This window comes from Carcharhinus amblyrhynchos, chromosome 8, assembly GCF_965287045.1.
Source record: "Carcharhinus amblyrhynchos chromosome 8, sCarAmb.v2.hapA, whole genome shotgun sequence".
In the NCBI taxonomy this organism is placed as follows: Eukaryota; Metazoa; Chordata; class Chondrichthyes; order Carcharhiniformes; family Carcharhinidae; genus Carcharhinus; species Carcharhinus amblyrhynchos.
The window spans coordinates 83,311,751-83,333,341 of record NC_137331.1 but is presented as its reverse complement, the minus strand read 5'-3'; the positions used below and the strand labels follow the sequence as shown (position 1 = coordinate 83,333,341).

The 21,591-nt window shown below is 42.5% G+C and overlaps 1 protein-coding gene across 1 annotated transcript in view; it reads right to left on the bottom strand.

Annotated features, from left to right (window-relative positions):
• Positions 1-21,591, bottom strand: part of LOC145346725 (copine-3-like) — an 84,861-nt gene that overhangs the window by 35,766 nt on the left and 27,504 nt on the right. The window contains exons 2-6 of the mRNA XM_080194370.1: positions 11,407-11,543; positions 10,173-10,352; positions 9,211-9,285; positions 5,106-5,177; positions 4,895-4,978 (exon numbers count right to left, since the gene is read on the bottom strand). Coding sequence (XP_080050496.1) covers positions 4,895-4,978; positions 5,106-5,177; positions 9,211-9,285; positions 10,173-10,352; positions 11,407-11,535 — 540 coding nt within the window. The 5' untranslated portion in view covers positions 11,536-11,543. The remainder of the gene's footprint in view (positions 1-4,894; positions 4,979-5,105; positions 5,178-9,210; positions 9,286-10,172; positions 10,353-11,406; positions 11,544-21,591) is intronic.

Sequence of the window (21,591 nt, the reverse complement as noted above, 5' to 3'; positions counted from 1 at the left end):
TAGTTCAGGAGATGCATGCTATGTAGTACAGGAACTGGAATTGTTACATTTGTTTAAGGATGTGATTGAAGACAGATAAATATATAAACATTGCATATACACACACCATTTGTTGGACAGACAAGGAAAGAATCCCATTATGGAATAAATGTCTTGGACTGCTTTATTCCATTATTCGGCTTAATGATACTCAGTAGAAACTAATTTGCTCAGTGCTAATTCAAGCACCTAATTTTCACAGTCCAAAGACATATGTGCAACTGTCTTTGGATCTTGAAAATTAGGTACTTGAACTAGCACTGATGAATAATAATTGTGTTATCCTAACTTCCCATCCTTCTTACTCCATAAACTGCAGATCATCTTAAACTCATACCACTTAAACATCACCCTAGTATTCATTGAAGACCCTGACTCATAATCACCACCCTCAGACTTAAAACCCTCATCCTCCCATCTAAATCCCTTCATGTCCATTTAATGTAATCAATTTCAGTCTTACAACCCTTTGGGAACTCTATGTCCTTCTGGCCCTGGTCTTATTCTTCCTCCCATTCCCTTCATCCTTCCACAGTCAGTTGACTCTTCAACCATCTAGAAGCTAGAAATTCCTCTGTAAAGCATCGTGTCTCTCAACTGTTCTTTGCTCTTTTAAGGCCTCGTCCAAATTCATCTCCTTGACCAACTTTTGGTCAACCCTCCTAATTCTGTTGGCTCAACATCCATGTTTATCTGATTATACCTCTACAAAACACCAACGGACACTTTTCCACATTACAGGGAGCTACATAATTCCACATTATTTTTGTAGGATGAGCTTATTTATGTTAATAGTCCAGAGAAATGTTGAGAGAATGTTACATTGTCAAAGTTTAGAATGCAAATTTTTAAAACTTGCAGCATAAGATAATTAATTGTTCTTTCCCTCTCACTGCATACATGAAAAAGGGTGAAAGCACTTACATTTGGCCATGCAAAAGTGTTCAAATACCACAGAAAGAATATGGAATATAGCCAAGTTCTAGAAATCTTTAGGCCAACTGTCACTTATTTTTTGCCTGGTATTTCTTTTTTGGTACCAACGTAATTAACTCAAATTAACTTAGGCAGTAGCATTACTTGGTAGAAAACAAATGCATCAGAGGATACAGGATTCTTGCATTCCAGTTGGTGGTTTTGGAAAGCGGCATTTCCATTATTGGAGACCTGAGTCAGAAGTTTATTACTTCTAAGTTTCTGAGCACAAGCAGTTTGCCAAGGGAAAACCATGCAGTATAGATAATCTAAGCCCAGCAATGTATATGAATCAGGAAGGGAAGAGTGCACTTCATGGGCTGAACCTAATAGCTGCTATGGTCACCTTGAAAATCATTGGCCTGGATTGGCCATTTTCAGAAGCACAAAGCAATTCTACGCCCATCAGGCAATTAAATATTCAACATCGAGACTCCCACCCTTTAAGGGCAAACACCCAACCTCCAAGAGCTGACAATTAATCTGAGGGCTGGTTACATTTCAGTCCCAGCAGTGTCATCAGGAGTGTTGGTCACAGCTGGTACTGCAATCAGCTAGGACAAGCAACAATGTCGGAGGCCCAGAATATAGGCAAGTGTGTTAGACTTGCCAAGGCTGGCCTGACGGGGGAGGGGGGAGGGGGGAGAGGGGGAGAGGGGGGAGGGGGGGGAGGGGGGAGGGGGGGGGAGAGGGGGGGGGGAGAGGGGGGGGGGAGAGGGGGGGGGGAGAGGGGGGGGGGAGAGGGGGGGGAGGGGGGGGGGGAGGGAGGGAGGGAGGGGGGGGGAGAGAGGGGGGGGAGGGAGGGAGGGAGGGGGGGGGGGAGAGAGGGGGGGGAGAGAGGGGGGGGAGAGAGGGGGGGGAGAGAGGGGGGGGAGAGAGGGGGGGGAGAGAGGGGGGGGAGAGAGGGGGGGGAGAGAGGGGGGGGAGAGAGGGGGGGGAGAGGGGGGGGGAGAGGGGGGGGGAGAGGGGAGAGGGGAGGGGGGAGAGGGGAGGGGGGGAGGGGGGAGAGGGGAGAGGGGAGAGGGGAGAGGGGGGGAGAGGGGGGGAGAGGGGAGAGGGGAGGGGGGGGAGAGGGGAGAGGGGAGGGGGGGGAGAGAGGGGGGAGAGAGGGGGGGAGGGGGGAGGGGGGAGGGGGGAGAGGGGAGGGGGGAGAGGGGAGGGGGGAGAGGGGAGAGAGGGGGGGAGAGAGGGGGGGAGGGAGGGGAGAGGGGAGGGGGAGGGAGGGAGGGAGGGGTTAGAGAGTGGGGGGGAGGGGGGGGAGGGGTTAGAGAGTGGGGGGAGGGGGGAGGGGGGAGGGGGGAGAGTGGGGGGAGAGAGTGGGGGGGGGTGGGGGGGGAGGGGGGGAGGAAGGGGGGGAGGAAGGGGTTAGAGAGTGGGGGGGGGAGGAGGGGGGAAGAGAGTGGGGGGGGAGGGGGGGGGAGGGGGGGGAGGGGGGGGGAGAAGAGAGTGGTGGGGGGGGGGGAGGGGAAGTCATTCTTGAGGAAAACAACGGGCACTCGTGTCACAGTGGCAAATAAAGGAAAATTCTGATAGGGGACCTAAAATGTGAATTGCTAATTACCATTAATGGGCACACATAATTAGAAATAGGGATTTCATATATAAAGTTAGAGACATGGCTGCTGCGCTGAATGGTTAATAATGTGCCTAGGGTAATCAAGAAAACCTTAAGCCATTAGGAATTGAGAAGCAGGCTCCTGCTTTTCCAGAAATTTGAAGATGGTCTGAGGTCATTCACAGATTTGATAACAATGTGTTTTCTTGAGAATACAACACAAAATAACAGCCAGTTACAAGCTCAGCTGAACTCTATCTTCAAAATGACACACAATGAGGGAACACATTAATCAATAGGTCAGCCATCTTTGGACACAGATTGCATCTTAGTTTAGTATCCCTATAACTGAGACAGAGGCATGTCAAAATCTAAGATAATTAGTAATGTCTTTTTCAAAAACCAATATTTATTTAATTATCCAATAACATTGCTAACTATGGTGGATTCTGGTGGTAATTTTAATTCCTATCCATAATTGTTATGTATAAACTAATCTATAATTCGTTTTAATAAAAAAATTGAAATATACAAGTTGCAATCACAAATCTATGTTCTCGACAGCCCACATATATAATATTATGCTAGAAATCTGTTAGAATTCTAAGAGCTGATATTTGGAAATATCCCAATAATTCTGCTTTAAAACATCTCCATGCATGTTCTGTCCTCAGATAACATTGTTAAATTGGAGACTCCCGGTGGAGGGTATCTTTTATTGGAGGACTGAGACTATGTTCCTTCAAGACTTGGAAATTTATTTCACTGAGGTTCTAAACTAGCAATAGCTTCAAGGGAATAGATTTACTTTCTGTGGCTGGGTGACAGTGGGTTGGGGGATTAGCAAAAATAATAGAACCATTAACAAGGAGAATTCCCATCTTCAAGCCATCAAGGATGCCATCAGCTTTTATTGGACAACCTCCCATATAGCCACCCTGGATATTGGTAAAATACCAGCTGCTATCATGGGATGAGGCCATTAATCATAGAATCAGAAAATGTTTACCGCACCAGGAGGCTACTAGGCCAGTTATATTTGTGTTGTTTCTCTGCGAGAGCAATTCATCTAGTGTCAACCTCCCGTCTTTTCTCCATAATCCTGAAATGTTTTCCTCTTGAGAAAATGATCCAGTTATTTCAAAGCTGTAATTGAAAGCCTCCACCACACACACAGACATGTATTTGAAATCCCAACCAACCATTGTGTACAGGATGATTTTCCTCATGTCGCTATTGCTTCTTTTGCCAATTACTTTATATTGGTGTCCTCTGGTTTTCAATGCTTTCATGATTGGAAATAGTTTCTCCCGATCTACTCTCTCCAGACCTCATAATTTTGAATACGTCTATCAAATCTCCATTTAATCGTCTCTTCCCTAAGAACAACAACCCGAGTTTCTCCAATCTATCCAGCATCTGAGGTTCCTTATCATTGGTACCAATCTTGTGAATCCCTTCTGGATCAATGCCTTTATATCCTTCTTGAAGTGTGGTTCTCAGACCTGGATGCACTGGCTGCAATACTTCAGTGGAAGTCAAATCAGTTTTTATACAAGTTTATCAGGACTTCCTTGTACTTTATGCCCCTATTGATAAAGTACATGTAATCCTGGGTTTTATTACCTGTGCTCTCAACCTGCCCTGCCACAATCAATGATTTGTTCACATATACTCCCCAGGTACCTCTGCTCCTGCACCCCTTAACTGGTCGTCAGAAGGGCCTCAATTGGTCTCTGGATGGGAAGGCCATCCAGAATGGACAACAATAGGGACTCCACCCTCTTCCTTCCCTCCCTCCCACTTTAACTGCACCCCAGCTTAGCAGCCCACTCTCACAAGGATGGAATTACTTTCCAAGTTGTGCTCTGTCTTAGCAAGGCGGGGTGGGAAAATCCGAGAAAAATTAGCCTTCTTATATTTGCCTTTTACGAGAAACCGGATATCGCATATCTACTTACCCTTTTGGATTAAGGGGCCAGATTTTATAGGAAATCAGTTCAAAACACTGGTAATACATTTTAACTGGCTAAAGTGAAATTAAGCTTCAACACCCTCAAAATGTGACCAACTTTCAGTGTAATGATAGCAGTAATTACCTCAATTCTTTACGCTGACACAAAGAGTGTACTTTGATTGAAAACATTGACCTGCGATATTGACACAGCTTCATAACTACATTGTAAATGGACCAATTAGATATGAAATGGGGGAAAAGTGACCATGATCCCACTACTTATATAGAATCAGAACATTGTATGAAGTAGGAAGAATCATTATGACTGATATGGAATTTACAGCATCATTTCAGAAAACATCTCACACCTCTGTCCTATGCACCATTTGCCATTTTCCATCTTCCGTCTGTTTGCAGAATTCCAAGTAAGGGTCTGATTTTCCCCAAAAGTCCTGTTTATTACAAGTAAAACACCCCAGGTTAGTTAAAGAGATTTTTTAAAAAGTAACAGTATAAAATAATAATAGTAAAACTAACTTTCTACAGCAGTAATGATTTCTTTTTTAAAAAAAGTCCTACCTTTTTATCCAACTTGCGTGCTTGAACTTCAAAGTTGACCACTCGGTTATCTTTTACTTCTTCTGCAAAGATCTAAATGGATAAAACGTAAAGAGGCATTTTAGAAAAGGGTTACATCATCTCTTCTCCACTAATTATTTGACCCAGAAACTGCCTGCATGAGAGTCAGCAGAGATAGCCTGCTCCCAGGAAGTCAGCTATGCTGCTCACACCTGGTTAACCAAGAAAAGCTTTCAAAATGTCCCGCCTCGTCAAAAAGAATTTCCCTACAGCCCTTCCTTACAGCAAAGTAGCTGACATCAGGTATTTGAATGGGAAAAAGGAAAGTTTATTCATGTTTGAACATAAGTGCTACAATGCGTCTGTCATTTTTAAATTAGGTTTATTGAATGTGAACAGCACTGGCAAGGCAAGCAGTTATTGCCCTTTAAAAGTTGGATCGTGAGTTGTCTTCTTCAACTGCTGCTGTCCAAGTGCTGTGTTCCCATGCAGCCCTTGGTCTTCCAGATGTTAAGAAGTTCCAATTTGGACGTGCTGCTGAAGGAGGATTGGGCTGTTTCGGCAGTGCTTCTTGTAGATAGTACACACGGCTGCCGTACAGTGGTAGAGATACAGTAGTTTTAAAAGTAATGAATGGGATGCCCATCAAGTGGGTTGCTTGCCATGAATGGTGTTAAGCTTCCTGAGTATTGTTTGGGCTGCATATCCAAGCAAGTGGAGAGTATTCTCTTGAGTTGTACCTTATAGATGATGGAAAGGTTTGGGGAGTCAGGAAGTGAGTTACTCACTTCACTTGCTGTCAGGGGCAACACCAGGCATATCTAAAAAATGTGGTGTCAACTGGTGAAACTACAATACAGGACTGCTTGCATATCAATGGTCAGAAACACCATGCAATAGACAGAGCCAATCGATCCCACGTCCAACTGATCAGACCCAGGCCCATCAATCCTGCCACATCAACTGTTAATGAGGTAAAAAATTAAATAAATGGAGGAAGAAGTTCCACAAATATTCCCATCCTCGATGATGGGGGAGGCCAGCACCACAGTGCAAAAAGCAAGGCATAAACATCTGCAACGATCATCAGCCAAAAGGACCAAGTATCCATCACTTCCTCCTCCTGAGGTCCCCAGCATTACAGCTGCTAGTCTTCATTCAATTCAATTCATACCACCTGATGTCATGATATGGCTGAAGGCAATGGAAGCCAACAACAGTACTGAAGACATATGCTCCAAATCTAGCTTTGTTCCAAGCCAAGCTGTTCTATGCAGCTATAAAACTGGTATCCATCCCAAATCCATCCTCTCCACACAAAATAGGACTGAACCAATCTGGCCCATTACCTTCCTATCATGAGCAAAGTGATATAGGTTGCCGTCAATGCAATGTAGCACTACTTATACTGCAATAACCTCCTCACCAATGCTCAGTTTGTTTCCCCAGTGTCACTTGACTGCTGACCCCATTACAGCATTAGTCCAAACATGAACAAAAGAGCTGAACTCCAAAGGTGAGCTGAGAGTGACTGTCCTTGATATCAAGGGAATATTTGTCCAACTGTGGCATCAAGGAACCTAGCAACATTGAAGTTAATGGGAAATGTTGGATAAACTCAGCAGGTCATGCAGCATCCGTGGAGAGAGAAAAACAGTTAACATTTCTAACCCTGTTCTGTAGAAGTATCAACCCAAGGCTGAATGTTGTCCACATCTTGCTGGATGCTGTTATTTACCGTCACTACCTGAAGAGATGTGCGAGCTGCCATGATGCAGTAGTCTCAATGAGACAAATGGTTTACACCTATTATTTTAATTGTGGTAGAATGGAAGATTTAAATCAGTGGCCTGTGGACCAAAATGATATTTTAAAGCATTCAAAGTTGAATCTCATGAAGCACTATTTGTAGTGCAAATAGGTGGTGGTGGGGGCAGTTTGAAAAGTTTGTGACTCCTGCAACCCCTTCGAGGTCAACCAAATTTGGATGTGAGGGCTCAGTTAAAATTACTGCAAATAACATCCAAGTTCCTGATCATGAGCATTTGATGTGACTGAAAAATATTGGCAGGGAGTGGATTATCCCTGGTGGAAAACAAACTGAGCAGGTTAATCCTGGATAAGTGTCGCTTGATAACACTGTCAATAACACATTCCAACACTTTGCGAATGATCAAGAGTAGATTGATGGGACAGTAATTGGCCAGGTAGAATTTGACCTGCTTTTTACACATATGTTTTTTCCACATTAATCGGGACTATGCCAGCATTGTATCTGTACTGGAATAGCTTGGCTAGGTACAGCTTGTTCTGTAGCACACACCTTCAGTACTACTGCCAAGGCCCATTACCTTTGATTTATCCAGCGTATTCAGCCATTTCTTGCTTTCGCATGAGTGAACAGAATCAGCTTAAGATTGGCATCTGTGATGCTGAGGACCTCAGGAGAAGGCAAAGATGGATCATCCAAACAGCACTTACAGGTGAAGATTAATGCAAATGATTTCAGTCTTGGCTCTTGCACTCACGTGCTTGTCGTGTTTTTATAATGATATAAAGGCACCAAATGCTCGGAACAATAGCATCCAAATGAGGCATGAGACTTCTCAGTGAGATTAACGAACCAGTAACCATGCTTGATTTCAGGCTCAGAGATAAATTCTGCATCTGCAAGTTGTAGATTTAACACTTCTAATGTGGGTATTTTGTAAGGACAATGTTTCAAAGCTGTGTTTAAACATTGTAGATCAAGGCAAACGTTCCATGATCCATCCTTCCTTATGAGGCAGGTAACAGTTGCATCAGTCTGTGAGATCCCATACTTCATCTTGCTGCCAGGTTGAACATCATGTCTTTTGGAAGGAACCACTGCTGCACACCATGCCATGATTTAAAAATGGTATAAAGGCACTAATCACCCAAGGGATTGCGCAATCATGCTGTAGGTTCATTTATTGAGATTAGACACATGGCAGCTACTGAGACATAAAGCTTAAAAGACACTTAGTTTCACTTTTGCTTTTAAGCAGAGCTGTCTGCGTGTGCTCTGCTTAAAAGCAAAAAGTGAAACTAAAATGGAATCACGTGACACACTTCCTATCTAGTGGCGTCAAGCTACAACCCCTTACAACAGTGCTGGTCTCCCCATCATAGAGGATAGGGATGTTTATTGAGTCCCCTCTTACCGACGTTTATTTGTCCATCATCATTCATGACTGAATGTGGAAGAACTGATCTGATCCACTAGTTGTGGGATTGCTTTATTCTGGCTTTAGCATGCTGCCATATAATTGCAAAGGATGTTCTGCTCCATGGCAGTGTAAAAGTCACTTTTTATATCGGAGCCAGACACTGACCTCACAACAACAAATGTGACTGAGAGCAATCCACCTCCAACCCACACTGGTGAAGCAGCTACTCAGTGCATGAGGTACAACCACCAACCTGGTTTAAGGAAGATCGTTCACAACTTCTGATCACTTAACAAACCTATACATGGTTGATTTAAATGTCTGGATGAAGTGGGTACTCAAGATATCTAAAAGTCCAGGGTCAGAAGTGAAGCTCTATAAACAAGGTACAGGTTGGCTGCAAAACATATAACCAATATTCTTTTGCCAGTATCTGAAGCATGAATATATTCTCAGAATAAACTTCAAAGCACATATCAATCTGAAATTTAGTTCTGATGAGCCTTACAATCAATGACACTGACATTATATTCATCACTCCCACTTCCTCATTGTTATTTTGCTTTCTTAAATGATTGTCACCACAATTTGCTTGTTGAAGCTGCAGCGTCCTTAATTAAATTGCCTTTGTTGATTTTCCTGGTGATCACCTGTAAGGCTCAATAGATTATGTCTGTTAAATCAGCCAGGTTACATGCTCCACACAAAGTTCCATTTTCTGGGAGGTGCACTCCACTGATTTCATTAAAGGAGCCTTTCCAAAATGTAGTGATGAACCCCACCCCATTATTTCCCAAGTTGTCAACCTTGGGCCTGTCAATGTGCCGAACTTCCAGTGGTGCAACAAACCATCAGAATTTGAGAGTTCATTTTACCATCAAGCTCTAGTAACTATATGGTGTTTGGTTCTGTACCGTGATCGTTCCTTTTCCTGCTGTTTTTCCATTATGCAGCACAAGGGGTCTGGTCAATTTCTTGCTGGAGACAATCTATCAAAACAATTCAAAAGCTTGTATTATTAATTTATCATAATAATTAATACAGAATCATTGCATTCTTAAAGTGCAGAAGGGAGCTACTTGGCCCATTGAGCCTGCACCGACGACAATCCCAACCAGACCCTATCCCCGTAATTCCACATATTTACCCTGCTAATCTCCATCACACGAAGGGGCAATTTAGCTTGGCTAATCAACCTAACCCGCACATCTTTGAATAGATGTATAGAAAGAAATGTTCTGTACCAATCAGCTGAAGATCTCATTTTCCGCAAACATTAAATCTAAAATACAAGCATTGCAGATGTGGAATTTAAAAATCATTCCAATGGTGGCACTGAAAATGACAAAAGCAGATCAATATTAACAACAGTACACAGATTAGTTACATGTTCCCCAGTTCCCCTGACTTCCCATTTTCTGCTCTAAACTGCACCCATATGTCTGCCCACCCACGAAGCTGTCTTAGGGTCACTTGCAAACTTCCACAATTTGCTGTGGCTCTTAATTAGATAGCATTAATTAGCTTTAACATCAGCCAAAAGAAAATTCTCATCCACTTCAGCAATGTATATCAGCAGACAGTTGGATATCAATAATTTTCAAAATACATCAGATACAGAAATGTCATTCTAATGATTGTACGGCTTTCTGTGGGCAGAGAGGCAATTTACAATAAAATCCAATACATTGATGTATTATATTGTAACATTTTCACCATGGAAGAATTATTCATGAACATTACTGCAGTGCAAAATATTTACTATAGTGAAAGAAAAAGTTCTATTTTTTACTTGAATGATAAAACACAAACTAAACAAGCTTTGCAAAAGTACTCAGTGTCTTAGCAAACAGAAGAATGAAATATTTATATTTACCTGACCCAGAGTACACTCAAATTCTCCCAGGAAATCATCATCACCCAGGTCAAAAGTTTCATTGTCAATATCGTAAACTCCAAATTTCAGTTTCTGTACTTGCTCAAAGTAATAGTCTATCAGAAATTTCTTTGAAAATTTTGGATCAAGGCAGTTTTTAACCATTTCTGTACGGCCAATCTGGGAAAGATTAAAAGGTCAAATGAATCTTCAACATAATAATCTCTTCAACTTATATTTACTAAACCCAATCAAAATAGATTCATCGGTGCAATTTTCCAGCTCCTCTTGCCAACGGATTTTCCAGTCCCACCAATGTCAATGGACTTTTGAATGACTTATTGCCTTTTACAATCTCACCCCTGCCATGACAAGGCTGTACAATACTGCCCAGGGAGTCATTTCATTACAGGAGGCCATTCAACCAATCGCTCCCATGCCACAGAAATCTTTGAACCAGTTAGGAACCAAATTACAATCTTTTGGTCCCTAGGCAGACACATTCGCCGGAACCCAGCCCGCCACAGAATTAGAGCAGGCAAGGGGTGGACAAAAGAAATGCCCATTGACCTCGAGGGAATTTTTTGGCCATGCTTGTCCCAACACCAGAAAATCGAAAATGGACCTTGTCTGCCCCCGATTCCAGTGGCAGGCAGCACGGGAAAAGTCCTCCATTATCTATAGTACACTGATCCTATTCCCACAGAATCAAAGTCCACTCATGGAGATTATACAAAGTAATGACACAAAAATTCTGAACTGGCTATAATATGTCACTTATATTTCTTTTATCTGTAACAAAATATTTATAAAAGTATCAGTCACTATGTTTGGCCAATCACATTTTCTTAGAAGATATTAATGCATAGCATTAATGACCCATTACTTGGCACAAACTGACCATCAGTCAAAGACCAAGAATGCGGTTGCTGTAAAAAGAATACCAACACATATTGGTTGGCGTAGGAAGTCACTCTTCTACCAATATATTCTCTGTTGAATGGTGGAAAACAATTACACGTATGAAAACAAAATATAAAAAAAGCGATTTACGAATGTAGAAACAAACAATAACCATTACATTTTTCAGCATGTTCTGTAGTATCGGTTACTGAAACAATCGTAGAGTTAAAATCCAATTCGAAGTCCATACCAAGATACCAAAAACATAATTAAAAAGTTAATCTTTTCACATATAGGCTAGCTGAGTAAGACGCTTAAAGATTTTCCTTACCTCAACCCACTGATTTCCACCAGTATTTAGAAGGAGTGCACAGAGTGGATCAGATTTCGAGAAAACATCTTTATCCAGTAGATTTTCACAGGAAATGCTTAGTTCCACCTTACTCACACAATCTGCCATCTGCTATCCTGAAAAGTAGTAATACATGGAAAGCAATAATATTAATATTTTAAGCTTTTATGTTATTTATTTATTAAAAGTAAGCTGAACACAAAACCTTTGCATCAGCCTTAAATACATTTGCTTTTGAACCAAACTAGAGCAGATTTTGACATTAAGAAAACATACTATATTTCCTTGTGTTTATTAATCACGAGATTTGCTGAAGGAACACATTTTTCAATAGAACATATAAATCAAACTAAATAAAAGTTCAATTCCTGGTCTGTGTTGGATATGTTGCTGTTTGCCAAGTGACAATATACAAAGGGCTTCAGAGTTCCTTGGTTTCGGGGGAAGAATCAGTTAGAAATTCAGTCTATGGTATGAATGTCAGGTTAGGAATGGTTTTCAGTCCATTAGAAAGTACACATCTCAATAGATCTCAATGCAAGACACATTGCCAATAGCTCATTTGGAACAGTGTTGACGACTGGGACATATGTCTTCAAGAGAAGAGAAAAAGCGATCACGTAAGTTTGGCAAAGTACAATAAAGTTTCCTCTGAATCCAAGACTTGAAGGTTTTTAAAGTCTTTCTCTTCACCTCCACGTTGGTTTTACTTCTATCAGCAAATTCTGGCCAATGACCAATAATGATGTTATGACTGCAGATGGTCTGTTTGCTGTACAATCATGTTTTTTTTGGGGGGGGAAAAAAGACTATTACAGCGCTGTTTGTTTTCCGTGATTTGTACATTAAACAGCAAGAGTGAAGTTTGTGTCACCAGACACATGTCATCAACAAACAAGCCCATGAATTTGTGGGACTTTTTATAGACCTCTCCAAGTCATTACAAGATCTTTATCTATAAAGTCTCCACAATTCTTGCTGCACTTTTTTTTAAATAAAGCATCTCTGGGTGTATGTAATGCAGATGAGGCCATATTTATTATCTATTCCACCTTGCATGAGAAGATGGTGGTGGTAGGCCTTCAGTTGAATCCTTGCAGTGATGGTGCTCCCACAATGATATTGTGTAGACAATATTCTGACCTTTTCATCATGCGCCATGAATGGAAGGTTAGATGGCAATCTTAAAGCTCGTCATCTACGCCATGTTCTAAAATGTGGTTGCGCTCAGAAGAAAGATCAAGTAACCCGAAAGTTGTCGTATCTGTGTGGTGACAATAGTGCATTCTGGAAATTATCTTCTCACATGTCCAAGCCTTTTCATTTGACAAGCTGATGGTTAACAGCAGTAACTATGAAGAGCCTTTTAAACTCAAAAGCAGAGAAAAGATTTTGCCTAGCCAATATTTATTCCACGTCCAAAAGATTATCTGGCTGTTTATCTCATTGCTGTTTGTGGGAACTTGCTGTTAAACACAAACTGACTGAATTATTGCTATCGTCGAGGCCAATATTAAAATGCGCCGTAAAACAATTTAAGTCATTAAGAAAATAAAAGGCACTATAAAAACACAAGGGACACAATTTTACCAGCTCACCCTACCTGGCAGTGTGGTAAGCTGGGAAAATAGCATGAGATGCCAAAAATGCAATTCCTCCGGCTCCATTTTACTGGTGAGATCGGCTTCATGCAAAACATAAGATCGTCTGCATCTCTATGTAATTATTGAGTCCAGAACAAGTGTGTTTCCCTCCCAGATGCTTCCCACCTTATCTGTGAGCCATCACACTGGCAAGAATCACTACTGCTCTGCAGAGACCAGGCGCCACGGCTACACCAGGGGAATCAGAGGCCACTGAAGCCCCCAGTTGGTCGGGAGTATGGCTGGGCAGTGCTCAGACAGTACCCACCTGACCGCATGGCGGTGTCCGGTTGAGCACTGTAGATGACTTGGGGCAGTACCGGGGGTGCAGCCTAAGTGGGAGTGGGGGCTAAGTGGGGATGGTGCTGTGATTGAAGCGATATGATGGGGGCAGTCACATAAAATGACAAGGGGGGGGGGGGATGGTGGGCATGCACAAAGATGGGGGCTATGCATGGGGGGCCTGTGTAGGAAGGGATCATGCAGGGAGGGAGGCTGGGACCAGCCAAGGGGCCCACTCATCCTAACACCCCAATGCCAGCAAACTGTGTCAGTGTGGGGGTGACAATGCCGCAGACAAAGACAAAGGTCTGATGTCCACTGGAGGGGGGGGGACAGTGGTAGACTGGAACCCCCTGCGAAATGGCCAACTTCACCAACATGTTTAGGTCTGCACCGCTGCCCCACCACCACCATGCACTAGTGCAAAGTTCCTAGCCATCAAATAAATTGACAGAATGCCAGAAGATTGCAGTGCCGAGCTCATCCAAAAGACTTCTGGAACACTCCCATTTTCTCATTGTTGCGACACTTTAGAATTTTTGGGGGGGAAGCTCCACCCACGAACTTTTATTCTTTTTGGGAAACACAATTAGACCAAAATCCCGCATGGATCAACCATCTCAAAACATTTGTTTTTCTGATCTCAAAATTGTTGAAGGGATCCAGGAGAGATTTTTATCACTACTGCATGTATTATTCTCTGAAAATAAACAAGTTATTTGCCTAGCTGACTGCCTGCTCTGACATCAAAGGCGGCTTCACAATTTTGAGCACCTCATGTAAATTTCACTAGCAGGGTATAATGTGCTAAACTGGCGTCCAATGGAGCTTGCCCAACTGGGGCCTCAAGGATGGACCAGGGCTGTTATAGAACATAGAACACTACAGCACAAACAGGCCCTTCGGCCCACGAGTTGCGCCGATCACATCAACACCTATCTATAACCCCCAATCCCATAAAACCCCATATACTCATCCAGAAGTCTTTTAAAAGACCCCAGCGAGTTCGCCTCCACCACCACTGACGGCAGCCGATTCCATTCACTCACCACCCTCTGAGTGAAAAACTTACCCCTAACATCACTTCTGTACTTTCCTCCCCGCACCTTAAACCTGTGTCCTCTCGTAGCGGCCATTTCAACCCGGGGAAATAGCCTCTGAGAATCCACCCTATCTATTCCTCTCAACATTTTATAAACCTCTATCAGGTCGCCTCTCAACCTTCGTCTCTCCAGGGAAAAGAGTCCCAGTTCCCTCAACCTAACTTCATAAGGCATGCCTCCCAGTCCAGGCAACATCCTTGTAAATCTCTTCTGTACCCTTTCAATAGCTTGTACGTCTTTCCTATAGTGAGGCGACCAGAACTGCGCACAGTACTCCAAATGAGGCCTGACAAGGGTCTTATAAAGTTGCAGCATTACCTCCCGACTCCTAAACTCAATCCCTCGATTTATGAAGGCCAGTACACCATACGCCTTCTTGACCACCTCCTCCACCTGCGAGGCTGATTTAAGAGTCCTATGGACCCGGACCCCAAGATCCTTCTGCTCCTCAACACTACCAAGACTCCTGCCCTTGATAGTGTACTCATTCATCCCGTTGGTTCTGCCAAAATGGACGACTACGCATTTATCCGCGTTGAAGTCCATCTGCCACTTCTCCGCCCAGTCCTGCATCCTATTTATGTCCTGCTGCAACTTTTGCCATCCTTCCAGACCATCCACAACACCACCGACCTTCGTGTCATCAGCAAACTTACTTACCCATCCTTCCACTTCCTCATCTAGGTCATTTATGAAAATGACAAACAGCAAGGGTCCTAGAACAGATCCCTGGGGCACTCCACTGGTGACTGACCTCCATTCAGAAAAAGACCCATCCACAACCACTCTCTGCCTTCTGCAGGCAAGCCAGTTCTGGATCCACAAGGCCAAAGGCCCTCGGATCCCATGCCCTCTCACCTTCTCAAGAAGTCTTGCATGGGGGACCTTATCAAACGCCTTGCTGAAGTCCATGTACACCACGTCCACGGCACTTCCTTCGTCAATGTGTTCAGTCACATTATCGAAGAACTCAACTAGGCTCGTAAGGCACGACCTGCCCTTGACAAATCCATGCTGACTATTCCTGATCATGTCAAACCTCTCCAAATGGTCCTAAATCTTGTCCCTCAGAAGCCTTTCCATCAGCTTACCAACCACTGAGCATTGAATGTTATCAGCATTGAAAGTTATGGAGTCAGGTATATGATCATGGATGGCGAGAGCCCTGGGTTATTTTTATAGTCCTTATCCCCTCCAGGGATACAAAGAAATTCACAGTACATCATACAATCCCCAATTTCCAGAATAAGAGGCCTATCCTACGTAAAAGACAACAGCTTTAATCAGCTTAGTTTCCAGATAGCGTCAATTAGATAATTATCACCATTAACAGACCAGTCAGGCTAATCTATAAAAAAAATCAATCCCATTCTATTTCCATCTGATTAGCACCAGACAAAGGCAATAAAAGTAGCTCTTGCTCTGAGTGTGGTCTCTGTTGTGTACCTCTACCCTACAGGGACCAGGAGTGTCCCAATGTCTTCAGGTGAGAAACTAAACCAGCATCCTATCAGACTATATTAGTGATTGTCAAAGATCCCTGGTCACTATTTCAGGAGGAGCAAGAGCTTCCCCAGTATTCTGGCTAATAATCAATTCTCATCTAACAACAGATTGGCAAGTTATTCATCAAATTTGCTGTTCATGGGATTTTGCCGTGTGCCTTTTAGCTGCTATAATCAGGTTTGACAACTATAGTTATCCTCCAGAGATCATTTTTTGACTCAAACACTTCAAGCTATCTTGGGAATATGAAAAACACTGTATAAAGTTCTTCTTTCTATGCAGTGTACACCATCAATCCCGAGGCAAGTAACATTATACTCTTTACACATTTTAACATTGAAGTGCCTTAATAAAACTACCTTTCAAGGTTAGCAGAGGAATTGTGTTTGTTAGTTTTTTTTAAAAAAACTGTATATATTTCCATGGCTCAATGTCAATAGCCTTGTGTCCCCTACAAACCAAGTGTGTTATTATGTACTACATTTACCTAGATATTGGGTAAAACTAAAGGGTCAAACAAAACTCATCACTGTACTCTATTTACTAATCTTCAGGCAGTTGAAGAACATACACAGCTTCAAAACACTGAGCAAATGTTTTCAGAATTATACCAGAAAATGTGCAGTATTCAGTGGACACCATATTAGTGATTGCAGATCTTACAATTCTCTTTGCAATGTCAAGAATACAACATATTCCTCTCCTAAATTAATCCTCAAAATCAAATTGCAATTTGAAGCAGGAACACTTACTTCAAGAGCCTTTGAAGAAATCCTAGAATAAAGAGGCATTAAGAACTGGGTGTCAAAATAAATTAGGTCTGTGTTTTTTAAAGTGGGGGTCACAGCCCACATGAGATAATAAAAAAAATTGCTGCCAAAAATGATCCCCAAAGACCACCTGACTTTTTTCTGTCTTCTCTCTGCATGGATTCTCACTACAGTACTCTGTATGACTGTGTGACAAGAATAAACATGTCAGCAAACCATGTACATGCACTTGGTGCCAAGCCTCCTGTTGTCACCAATTTTCTTTCCCTTTCTGGTAAGCCACTTGTAGACATGGACCACTTTGTTACATGAAAGAGAGATAAGCAGTAAGTGAATGTGACATGGGTCACGATGGACGGCCATCTAGTAAAGATGGGTTGCTGGAAAAGACAGTTTGAAACGTGGCAAATTGCCCTTTTCCTCTGGAATCTTCTTCCTCAAACACTTCATTTCCTCAGCTCTCTTTCAAATCCTTATTATCTACTCATTTCCCCACCCCCACCCAATATTTTCTCCTCAATTCTTCCCAAAACATGTTCCCTCAGACTCTAAAGGGACAACCACTCATCCTTGCTTATTTACTTTTTCATTTTGGCTTACCTTGTTATCTTTCCACTTCATTGAGAGTTTCCATCCAAGCTCTCAATCTCTTCCTCTAAATATTATCTTCCAGCCACATTCATGCCCAACTTTTTCATTGACCATATCCCTGATCTGCTTAGTTCCATGGTCATGTTCACCGAGTAAAAAGTCTGACAACACCAGGTTTAAGTCCAACCGATTTATTTGATAGTAAACTCACTAGGACCAGGAGTGTCCCAATGTCTTCCGATGAGAAACTAAACCAGCATCCTGTCAGACTATATTAGTGATTAATCATAAATCGGTTGGACTTAACCTGGTGTTGTCAGACTTTTTACTGTGTTTACCCCAGTCCAACGCTGGCACATCCACATCACGTTCACTGACACAGCCATCTCAGACAGCTTTCTCATATCCCACACCCATATCCTCCCTTGTCATTTTCAATCCTACTTCTTTAGCAGCGCCTTGTGGAAAATATCCTTCCCTGTAGGTTATTTGCAACTGCACTATCAAACTTCAGGTGCCTAACCTTTAGCCTTTTATTCACTATATCTGCAGCGATCAACTTATTAAACTAATCCCTTGCCTCCAGCTTTGAAGGCCATGTACCCAAAACATGTTACTTTCCCAACCAGGTTACGCCCCATGTTTGCTCACAAAATCAGAGGAACAGACTTCAACAAATCTGACAACTTGTTAAGCCATTTATCAGTCGATCTGGCTAGACCACAAATGTTATTAGACTTCACTACCATCTACTAAAACACTAATCCAGGACAGTTCCGAAAAATGATTGATCACAGCTTCTTTTCTATTCCTGCTTTCATTCGCCCCTCCCCTCTATTGCCCGCATCCGCAACTGCAACATGGACAAGTTCAGATATATTGTCACTAAGGTGCTGCTTCTGCCCATTTGCCCCCACGCTAAGCTAGTCTTAGGCAACCCTATCCACTAACCCTGAATCAACATCCCGCTACTTCAATTCATTCATTCCCTCTAAACTCATGTTCCTATTACGTTATTCCCACAAAACTGTTGAATATCCAATTCCCTTTTGGACCTAATGGTAGCTAACATTGAAACTTGTTCTATTTCCTCAGATACAGTCCTTCTTCTCCAAAGCTATCATTATCACTGTACTTCAGACAATCTAGCTTTGGAAATTATGGTCTCATCACCTTCTCCCTTTTCTCACCAAAGTCCATGTGTTGTTGCCTCACAAATCACTGTCCATCCTTGCCACAATTCCCAGTCGAATCTCTTCAATCAAGCCAAAACCTCTACTACAGCAGTAAATGGTCCTGTTTAAAATAACATTTCAATCACATAACAAATGTTATGTGGATTTACAAGGATATTGCCTGGATTGGGAGGCATGCCTTATGAAGATAGCTCCCTCAACCTAGGTCTCTTCTCCCTGGAGAGAGAAAGGTTGAGAGGCTACCTGACAGAGGTTTATAAAATGTTGAGAGGAATAGATAGGGTGGATTCTCAGAGGCTATTTCCCAGGGCTGAAATGGTTGCTACGAATGGACACAGGTTTAAGGTGCTGGGGAACAAGTACAGAGGAGATGTTAGGGGTAAGTTTTTCACTCAGAGGGTGGTGAGTGAGTGGAATCAGCTGCCGTCAGTGGTGGTAGAGGTGAACTCGCTGGGGTCTTTTAAAAGACTTCTGGATGAGTATATGGGATCTAATGGGATTGGGAGTTACAGATAGTTCTACAGCTTGGTATGTATAGTTAAGATCGGCACAACTTGTGGGCCAAAGGGCCTATTTGTGCTGTAGTGTTCTATGAAACCATGATACATTATTCCTCCTCGACTTCTCACCGGGCTTGGAAAAGGTTTACTACAACATCCTCTGCCAATATTTTCCATCATTGTGCAGCTCAATTAAACTTCTTACAGTTTCTTCCATTCTTGTCTATCCAATTATTCACAGAGCATCTCCATGAAGAAATTATTTTCTGACCCCCAATTACTTCTGGAGTCCATTAGGATATATCCTTGGCCCCATACTGCCCATGGTGCCATCAGCTGCAGACATGAAGTATCTTTCACATTTTCACTGGTGACCTAGGGACCCGAATCTTCACAATCTGTCTCAATTCTTCCATCAACTATGTGCTATCCAATGAGCTACATGCTCCTTTCTGAAAGGAGATGATGGTATTACAGTTATATCACTCAACTAGTGAACCAGAGGCCCAGACTAATGGAAGAAGGTGGCATGGTGGCACAGTGGTTAGCACCACTGCCTCACAGCTCCAAGGTCCCGGGTTCAATTGAGTTTGGGTGATTGTGTGGCGTTTGCATGTTCTCTCCTTGTCTGTCTGGGTTTCCTTTGGGTGCTCCAGTTTGCTCCCACAGTCGAAAGATGTGCAGGTTAGGTAGATTGGCCATGCTAAATTGCCCCTTAGTGTCCCAAGAGGTGCAAGTGGTCAAGTACCTCCTCCTAACTGGCCAAGTGGCCTCATTCTGCACTGTAGGGATTCTATGGTTCTTTTGGACATGGGTTCAAATTTCACTGTGACAGCTAGTAGAATTTAATTTCAATTAATAAAATCTGGAATTGAAAGTTAGTTTCAGTGACTATGAAAAATCATAAATTGTCAAAAATCCACCTGTTTCGCATGTCCTTTTACTAAGGAAATTTGCTTTCTTTTACCATTTCTGGCTACGTTGACTCAAGATCAACAACAATGCAGTTGACTCTGAACTGCCCTCCAAAATGGCCTATCAAGCCACTCAGTTTATGGGAAATTAGGGATGGGCAACAAGTGCTGACCTTGCCAGGGATGCCCATATTTTATGATAGAATACATATTTTTAAAAAGTTACAAAAAGCAAGTCATGAGCTCAAGGAAAAGGTATAGTAATATTGTTGGATTGATTAATGAGAATTGTTAATGAGCAGGAGGCAAACAGTGGAGAAAAGTGGGATATTTAAAAGTTATCAGGTTGTAACCAGTGGGGTTGAAGCCTTGGCTACTTACATTTATAACTTAGACAAAGAGACAGGAATAACTCATCTAAGTTTTCTGAAGTCATAAAGCAAGGTGGGAATGCGAGCTGGGAGGAGCTGGGAAAGAGGTTGCAACACGATATAGACAGGTTATATGAGTGAGCAGCAAGGTGGCAGATGGTATATCATGTGGAAGATGAAAGGTTATTAATTTTGCTCACAAGAATAGAAAAGCAAAACATTAGAAGGTGTGAAACTTGCAAATGTTGTTGTTAAATGGCAGGTCAGAATAATCTACTCCTATTCCTATTTGATAAATTATCTTACTCGTCAGGCTAAAACCACCAACATCCACAAGTTCCATATCCTTGCTGAAACTTCAATCCCCCTCCCTCACTACTTCCCAAGCTGAATTAGTATGTTAACAAAGAATGAGGGGAGATCTCATTGAGACGTATAAGATGATGAATGGGATGGATAGGATAGAGGTGGAGAGACTCTTCCCGCTCAGAAAGGATAGTAGGACTAGGGGGCACAGCCTCAAGATAAAGGGGGGGCGGTTTAGAACGGAGTTGAGGAGGAACTTCTTCACTCAAAGGGTGGTGAATCTCTGGAATTCTCTGCCCGTTGAAGTGGTGGAGGCTACCTCGCTAAATATTTTTAAGATGCGGGTTGATGGGTTTTTGATAAGAGAGGGGATTAAGGGTTATGGGGAGAGGGCGGGAATGTGGAACTGAGCCATGACAGATCAGCCAAGATCTTATTGAATGGCGGGGCAGGCTCGAAGGGCTAGATGGCCTACTCCTGCTCCTATTTCTTATGTTCTTATGTAACAACCTTACATCCCACTTATCCCAGAAATTAGCTTCCAGCATTTCTTCTCTATTGCTCACTCCTCCCTTAGGAATTCCCTGAAAAATACTTCTTTGATGAAATAACTATTTTTTTTGACTTATCTGTTTTTACCCTACGCACTGTGAAGCAACGTGGCATGTATTATTTTACATTCAAGTCACCATATAAATGAAAGTTGGGTCTTTGTTAGCCATGCACAAGATTCAAAATTATATTTTCCCCACCAGTACCACGGTAAATTATATGTTAAATAACTCCACAGGATTCTTAGATTTGAATTTATTATTGTCACAAATAAGCTTACATTAACACTGCAATGAAGTTACCGTGAAAATCCCCAAGTCATCACACGCCGGTACCTGTTTGGGTAACTGAGGGAGAATTTAGCATGGCCAATACACTGTGGGAGGAAACAGAAGCACCAGGAGGAAACCCACACTGCAGACACAGAACG